At 45.4% G+C, this 8,795-nt stretch overlaps 1 protein-coding gene across 1 annotated transcript; it reads left to right on the forward strand.

Annotated features, from left to right (window-relative positions):
- The first annotated feature begins 631 nt into the window (after positions 1-631).
- On the forward strand, positions 632-5,903 carry LOC138447118 (C-C motif chemokine 15-like). Its single transcript, XM_069602508.1, is given in 5 exon segments — positions 632-1,061; positions 3,811-3,888; positions 4,721-4,832; positions 5,251-5,327; positions 5,330-5,903. Coding segments are annotated over 5 exon segments (438 nt in total). The 5' UTR covers positions 632-1,003; the 3' UTR covers positions 5,443-5,903.
- Positions 5,904-8,795: the final 2,892 nt, after the last annotated feature.

The raw sequence follows: 8,795 nt of genomic DNA on the forward strand, positions 1-8,795 counted from the left end.
AGAGGGAGGTTATAATTTCAGATAGAGAGTCCCAGAAAGATTGACAAGAAAAACATTTGAATGAGGAGTTGAAGGAGGTTAGGGAGAAAGTAAGATTTTCTCCCATAAAAGTTAATGAAGGGCAGAGTAATGGAGGAAGCAGGAACAGTAATCTCTGAGCCAGCCTGCATCACCAGAGCAAAATGAGTGAGGGGAAGGGTAATAGGATCTGAAGATAGAGCATGAACAGGGGCCAGATCACATAGGGGCTTGTAAGCTAGGAGAAGGATTGGGCTTTACACTGGGTTGGGATGGAGGATTAAAAAGCCACCAGTGGGTTTTAAATAGGATTGATTTGGCTGATATATACTCTAAAAGGATCACCCAAGCTGCAGTGTTGAGAATGAACTGAGAAGGGGCAAGGGCAGAGGAAGGAGACACATTGGGAGGTTTTTGCAAGAATCCTGGTGAGAGACAAGACTGGCTTGGACCAGGTGGAGAGAGAGGATGTGGTGAGGAACAATAAGGTTCTGGACACGTTTTTGAAAGTAGACTCACCTCAGTGTTTTTAATGGATCGGATGTGGAGGTGAAACAAACAGAGTCAAGGGTTAAGATTCTATGTGAGGAGTCACATGACCAGGCTCACATGTGAGAGCAACCTGATAACAGGCTGCCTGTGCCCTTGAATGGGATGAACTCCCAAGGAAAACATCCTGATAAGAGGATTCAGTGACCCCCCTCGAGGAAGGATCCTTCATAAACTGGCTCCTCCCTTCGCCTGTGTCCAGTGGGCAGCTGGAGAAGCTGCATGTCATCCTCGGCCCTTCTTCCTGTTGCCTTCTCAGCCTCCTTCCCTTTATTTAGAAATAGCGTGTTATCTACTATACAACCCAGGAACGCGTTCTGATCTCTGCCCTGTGACTTCCCGCTCCTCCTCTTTCTATAAATACAAGGGCAGAGCAGAGATCCAGGGAAGTCGGAGAGAGCCCCGGAGTCCTCAGGCTGGTCTGTGCACCGGGAAGATGAAGACCTCCATAGCTGCCCTCCCCTTCCTCATCCTCGCTGCCCAGGCTGCAGTTGGTGAGTTCAGTGAGCCTTCTCCCAGGTGGGCAAGTGGGTGGTAACTTGCAGACCAGGGAGGAGACGCAGAGGGACGCCTTTGTCCCAACATGGATATAGCTCCCATTTAAAAGCAGCAGCAGTAGGGAGAGACCTCTCCCTGCAGCTGTTGGTCCCTGGGGAAAGCAGCATACAGCTGACTGGTCCCACCTGGGGAAACAAGTCTTTCCCTTTCATGACCAGAATTAGCTGACACTTTCTCTTAGTTGACATAGGAGTATTATGGGCTAGATCAAGAGAACTGTAGAAAAATCATAGATCTGTAGAAAGAAGTATAGACTTTCACAATGTTAGAACCATTATATGTCCTCTAGTGTAAAACTCTCACTTCAGAGAGGAAAGTGGACAAGCCAGACAAGTGACTCATTCAGGTGTACTTAATCATCTTATTTATTTATGTAACAATCTAGTATTTCCTATGTGCAAGCAGGCACTGTTCTAAGTGTCTTGTAGATATTAATATATTGGATCCTCCTGACATTGCTGTAGGGTAGACTATCAGCAAACTATATGGATTTACTTATTATTATTATTAGTTACTCTCTTACAAACAAGAGATGAGGCATAGAAACCCTAGATAACTTGCTCAAGATCACACAGCCATACGTGGTGGCATTAGGTTACAAGCTAGTTAGAAAGCTGTAATGGGAAGACAACACCCATCTAAGACTTAGTTTTGCAAGCCCCACACATATCATATTAAAAGTGTATGCACATGCCTCATTTAATATAATTCATATGTAATTACATAAGAATAAGCTAAATTTTAGTTATGCTTGCCTAATTATTCTAGTACAGGTCCACAATCCATTTATCCAAATCTTTGGGGCTAGATGCATTTTGGAATGCAGAATTTTTCAGGTTTTAAAAAGGCAATGCAGTATGACCCAGGAATTCCATTTCTTCTTGATATGGCCAAAAGAACTGAAAGTAGATACAGGAAAGAGATACCTATACAACCTTGCTAATCACAGCTTAATTTTTAATTGTCAAAAGGAGGAAGCAACCCAAGTGTCCGTTGACAAACAAATGGATTGGAAAACAGGGTGTGTGTGTGTGTGTGTGTGTGTGTGTGTATATATATATAGAGAGAGAGAGAGAGAGAGAGACAGAGAGAGAGAGGGAGAGAGAGAGAGAAAGTACTATTCAGCCTTAAAAAATGAGGAAATACGAACATGTACCACAACATAGACAAATATTGAAGACATGATGATAGATGAGATAAGCCAGTCCCAAAAGGACAAATTATATGATTCCTCTCCTATGAGGTACTTAAAATAGTCAGATTCAGAGAGAAAGCAGAATGGCAGTGGCCCAGGGTTTAGGGAAGGGGGAAATGGGGAGCTATTGTGTAATGGGTACAGAGTTTCAGCTTGCTTTCAAGATGAAAAAAGTTCCATGGATGGATTGTGGTAAGTTGCGCAATATGAGAAGGTACTTAATGCTATTGAACTGCACACTTCAAGATGATTAAAATTGTAAAGTTTATGTTATTTACATTATGTATATGCTAACTCTTGGTTATTAGCAACTACTGACTAAACCCAGATTGCTGCCTATAGCTCTTGGTACTTCGGTTGACAGCTCTTAAATGTACAAAATCACCTCCAGTTCATGGTCAAGCCATGAATATCCCCATCTTCAAGTCGGTCTGCTAGAGCTTTTGCTTTTCCTGATTGTGATTTTTGTGACATTTTATCTCAGACAATTGTACTTTTTGATACCTTGAGGAAAACAAAAATTATCTGAAAAACTGCCTGACCCACTGCATTGCAGACATGCAGTCCTTGCAAAGATCGTAAATGACGGTTGTGAATATTCAGATGTGACTTTCTTTTCCTATTCATGTTCTGATCGCAGGGAGATAGTGAACAAGTGATTATATTAGAGACTTTTTTATTTATAAGATCTAATGTAAAACCACTACTTGCAACTTTTTAGATCTGAATGTTGCCTGTTTAACATATTTCTTTTAAAGTTTAAAAGGGTTTTCTATCTATTGTTAATATCAGCTGGATAACATTTTGTCAAGTGGTTTTTTTTCCTGATTGTTAATTTGATGCTAGCTGGAATTCAAGAAATAACAGTGACTTTACTCAAATAAAGAAATATTTTAGTATTTTTTTTAATTGTAAACTTTGCCTTATGTACATTCTATCACATTCTAAAAGAATGTATTTTTAAAAAGGTAACACATACCTGGACATTACTTAACATCCCTGGCAGAGTCTGAGAAACACACATTAACCAAACACAATTATATTTCTGCAGTAAACACATTCATACCAATGGAGTAAATAAAGCCTGTAAATAGCCTCACTTCACTTTGGGTGGTGTGGTGTCACCAGATCAGTTATAGAAAAATTGTTACTGTTTCCAGAGCCCTGTGAACCCCAGAAATGTGTAGGAAGCACGGTGCACTGGATTGCATTATGGAACTATTCAACTCGTCTACTAGTGTTGGCTGTGCAGTTAGCCTTTTGTATTCAAAGTCAATTGAATGGTTTCCTGTCTTGAACTTTTTCAAAAGTTCCCTGGAAAGTCTCAGAGCCTTGATAGAGAAAATGGGCTTGGAGGCAGATCTGGGCCAATGGTTCAGTATCCTTGCCTCCCTAGCAGGAGATGCAGTTGAGGAATGAGAGAGATGGAGATATTGAAACGATGTTGCTTCCCAGTAATTTTTCTTCCCTTCTCTACTATTTCTCTCAAGTAGAAAACACGATGTCAAACCTGAAGTTTGAACTCTCAAGTCCGAAAGAATTTCATCATCACTCACTGTCTCACGGAGGTAAAGTTTTGTTATGGTATATATTTTAAAACAGCTAGCAGGTACGGATTGGCTCAAAGACTTCAATCCACCTCGTTTACAGGACCTGAGGGGGGTCCTGAGGGTGGTGAACATCTCCAAGGAAGTTCAGGATGGGCTGTGTGTCCATAGATGGCCTCTTCCAGAGATGGATTCGATTCCACCTGGCTGTCCCAAGAGTTGGCTCACTGTGGGGAGAAGGGAAGGGTGCTCGGACGCCTCCTGCAGGCCTCAGACCCTCCTTCTTCTGGGAGAAATTCTGCTTTGTCGTGGCCCTGCCTGGATGCCCTCAGACACACAGCTCAGCCCTGGGGAGAGCGAAATGTCTCTGGCAAGGAGAGACCATCAAGTGCTGAAGAGAAGGAGAACATCCCTTTCCAGTCCTGAACCTTCAGGACTTCTCTGATGGTCCAGTGGTTAAGAATCCGCCTGCCAATGCAGGACACACAGGTTCCATCCTTGCTCCGGGAAGATTCCACATGCCTCCCCGCAAGGAAGAGTAGCCCTTGCTCGCTGTAACTGGAGAAAGTCCCTGTGCAGCAACACAGACCTAGCACAGCCAAAAATAAGTTTTTTTTTTAAGCCCTCTACCTTTTCACTCTTCCCAGTAGGTGGGAGGGAAGGGGGAAAGGATGCAGTTTTCATCAGTTTTGTTCGTTTGGTTGCTAAGTTGGGTCCAACTCTTTTGCAGCCCCAAGGACTGTAGCCAGCCAGGCTCCTCTGCCCATGGGGTTTCCCAAGCAATACAGGAGCGGCTTGCCGTTTCCTTCCGCAAGTTTTCCCAGTCCTTAAGTGACGCTTCCTCTCGTTGCAGGTTTTCACCGGCCCACGGACTGCTGCATGTCTTACACCCCACGAAACATCCGATGTGTGTTCATGGAAGATTATATAGAGACGAGCAGTGCGTGCTCCCGGCCAGCTGTCATGTAAGTGTGCCAAGCTCACTGGCCATCGCTGGGGGCAGAGCGGAGAGGGGAAGGGGTGGTTCCTGAGGAATGTCCGGGAAAGTCCCACCCTCTGCATGCTGCCAGGTCAGCAGAAGCGTGTGTCCTCAGTAGGATCCTTCAGGGCACCAGGTATGAGATGCTCCTGGTGAAAAGGGAAGCTAGGGAAGGAAGGAAGGCGAGAGCCGGAGGGAGGTTGCCCGAGGAAACCCATTGAGTCGCTGAGGGCGTCTCAGCCTGAGGGGGAGTCTCAGAGAGAAGCTGCTCTGAATTCCTGCAGCGGAGAAAGGGAGGAACTGGCTGGGCTGTCGGGGGCCCAAGGCGCAGGGAAGATAGGGTCCCCACCCATATTTGTTGAACCCTCTGCTGTTTGTAATCTTTCCCCACACCTTCTTCCCAGCTTCGTCACCAAGAAGGGGCAGCGTGTCTGTGCTGATCCTAACAATGAGAGAGTTCAGAAATGCAAGTCGGACCTAAGGCTGGGTCAGCCGTCGAGGACCTGAGATCGCTATTGCTTGAGCGGGGGAGCCTGGACCAGGCCCCCTCTTCTTCGTCTCTCTTGCCTCACCGTCCTCATTGGACGGTGGCTTGAATTATTTTTTAAAAAAAGCAACAGTTACTGTTCTGTTCTGATTACAAAAGCAACACATTCATCAAGCGTATCCAATTTGACTTCACTCCAACTTTTAGAGGGAAAAGATTGTGTAGGAATTGCTGAACTTTGGATTTGTGGAGCTTTTTTGGGGGGCGGGGGGGGGGAAGGGTCTGAACAAGACATCATATTGTAAACTTTTTTAAGCTAAAAACATGACATTCAAATACAGACTTAGTATGTGTATTCAACCCATTAATCACTAAACTGATTCAAAGATCATCTGAGGAACAGAAGTTTATATAGTTACTGAAGATGGCATTCTGAAATGTTTGTTAGAGAAAAACAAATTCAAACCCTAGAGGGCAATAAATCTGTAACTTTGGGGATTATCTTTTCTACTAGACAGCAATCCTTTGGATCTGTGCTTAACAATAAAATTACAAATCAGTCTCAGTCAACAAGCAATTTCATAAATTCTGGGTGTTGGTCAACAGTATATAGACCATCAATCAAATGTACGTTTCTCATACAGATTAAGGAATCCTGGGTGAGTCCTTCAGACAGTGTTCCAATATGACATTGAAAGGCCTATACTCATCCTTTTGTCTTAATGCTACATTTTTGTTTTTGTTTTTTTCTTACCAGATACAATTTCCTAAAAGATATCTTCTCTAAAGTTAAAGGACATTAGGGAAACACTTAAAACTAAAGTTAATATCAATTTTAGGTTCATATCTATTAAAGCATATACATTTCTATTTACAAATAGTAAATCTTAATCAACTCTCACATAAAATTCAGAAATAAAGGACTGAATTCTAAACAACAACATTTTTTTTAATTCAAAAAAAGTTTAAGATTTTTTTTCCAGGCCAAGTTGGCAGAGTAGAAAGGCCCTGAACTTACCTCCTGTCATGAACACACCAAAATCACAACTTGGCTACAAAGTTTATTCGGGTTTTCCATAAGATGGTATGGAAAAACCAAAATGAATATTTTGGCCAACCCAATACTTGGAGAACAACTATCAGTGGAAAAAAAGAAAAACAAACAGAACCTACCAACAAGAAAATATCTTTTACAACTAAAGATGTTAAAAGAGGAATCGCAATAATACGGTGGTGGGGGTGGAGCAGACTCATGATATGTCAAGTCCCATATTTCCTGGTGGGTTTCCCAGATGGCGCTAGTGGTAAGGAATCCACCTGCCAATGCAGGAGAAGCAAGAGACTCAGGCTCAATCCCTGGGTCGGGAAGATAAAATGGGAAACCACTCCAGTATTCTTGCCTGGAGAATTCCACAGACAGAGGAGTCTGGCAGGCTACAGTCCATGGGGCCGCAAAGAGTTGCACACGGCGTTCACGCTCACGTCCACACCCATGGGTGGCCCACAAACTGGAGAATGCTTGCATTGCAGAGGCTCTCCCACAAGAGTGAGAGGTCTGAGCTTCACTGCAGGCTCCCCAACCCAGGGGCCCCGCACTGGGAAGATAAGCCCCCCGAGTATTTGACTGTGAAGGCCAGCAGGGCTTATACTGGGAAAGATTGAGGGCAGGAGGAGAAGGGGGCGACAGAGGATGAGATGGTTGGATGGCATCACTGACTCAATGGACATGAGTTTGAGCAAACTCCAGGAGATAGGGAAGCCCAAGGAAGCCTGGCGTGCTGCAGTCCGTGGGGTCACAAAGAGACACAGCTGAGCGACTAAATAACAACAGCAACAGGGCTTAATTTTGGCAGTCCCAGAGAACTGGAGAAATAGAAACTTCACTCTTAAGGACAACACGCACAAAGTCTTGCAGCCTGTAGGACTCACAGCAAAAGCAGTATTTGATAGGAGCCTGGGATCAAACCTACCTGCTGATGTTGGAGGGTCTCCCCGAGAGGCAGGAGTCAGCTGTAGCTCACCCTGGGGACGGACACTGGCAGCAGCTGTACTTGGGAATTCCTCCTGCCACACAGACACCTTGCTGGTGGGCACCATTGTGGAGTCCTTCCTCTATCTTATTGCCCCCGGATCCAGCCCTGCCTGGTCCGGCAGCTTGTAGGAACCAGTGCTGGACTGTCTCAGGCCAAGCAACTAACTGGGTAGGAATGCAGCCTCACCATCAGTAGACAGGCTGCCTTAAGACCCTGTTGAGCACACAGTTGCCTCTGGACATGACCCAACCCACCCAAAGGCTCAGAAGCCAGCTCCACCCACCAGTGGGCAACCCCACGGCTTACAGAACCAACCTGTCCACCAAGAAGCCAGATCCTACTTTGGGACCACCTGGGCCTCAGTCCTGAGTACTAATAGGTTGACACAAGCTTTGGGACAACCTGAACTTGTACCCAACTGTGTAAGAAACCATTCCACCTCACCAACACTAACGATCAGACACCGACTCTGGGACCCCTGAGCCCTGCAACCAGACTCTAGGACTCAGCTCTTCCTGCCAGTATTCCGGCACTAACCCCAGGAACCGGCTTTACCACCAGTAGGTGGGCCACAGCCCCAGAGTCTTCTAGTCTTGAGTCCACCCACCAGGGAGCCACCACTAGCACCAGGGCCCCTGGGGTTCTGCAGTCAGCTGCCTTGTGACCAGGCCCCACTAACCAGCAGCCAACAGCCTCCATACAAGGAAGTGCCTGGTAAATAAACAGACCAGGGTCAACCAAGCCTATCAAACCGCCCACATAGCCCGCCACAACAAAAGGAACCACACAGCCCTCATGAGGGGAGTCCCCAGAGCATGCAGCTTGGACGACAAGGGGGGTGTGCACTGCTGGGATGCACAGGACATCTCCTGTAGAAAGCCATTTCTCCAAGGTTAAGAAAAACAACTCACATACCAGATGCATAAAAACGTAAAGAGCAACTTAGGCAAAATGAGAACAAGATTAAAGGAAGGAACAAGATTAAACCTCAGAAGAACTAGCTGAAGTGGTGAAAAAAAGAAAAAAGAACTAAGAGAACTAAAGATGGGCAATCTACCTGAGAAAAAAGTTCAGGGTAGCGATCACGCATGCACGCGTGCTAAGTTGCTTCGGCGGTGTCTGACTCTCTGCTACCCTATGGGCCGCAGCCCGCCAGGCTCCTCTGTCCATCAGATTTTCCAGGCAAGAATGCTGGAGTGGGTTGCCATGCCCTCCTCCAAGGGATCTCCCCCACCCAGGGATCAAACCCGCGTCTCCTGCATTAGCTGGTAGGTTCTTTTTAGTGCTAGCACCACCTGGGAAGCCCAGTGATCATAACAGTGATTAAAGAACTTGGGAGAAGAACGGATGCACAGAGCGAGAAGTTAGAAGTCTTTAACAAAGAGTTAGGAAGTGAAAAAGAAAACCCCCACAGAGATGGCAGATACAA

This window comes from Ovis canadensis, chromosome 11 (genome assembly GCF_042477335.2).
Source record: "Ovis canadensis isolate MfBH-ARS-UI-01 breed Bighorn chromosome 11, ARS-UI_OviCan_v2, whole genome shotgun sequence".
Lineage (NCBI taxonomy): Eukaryota > Metazoa > Chordata > Mammalia > Artiodactyla > Bovidae > Ovis > Ovis canadensis.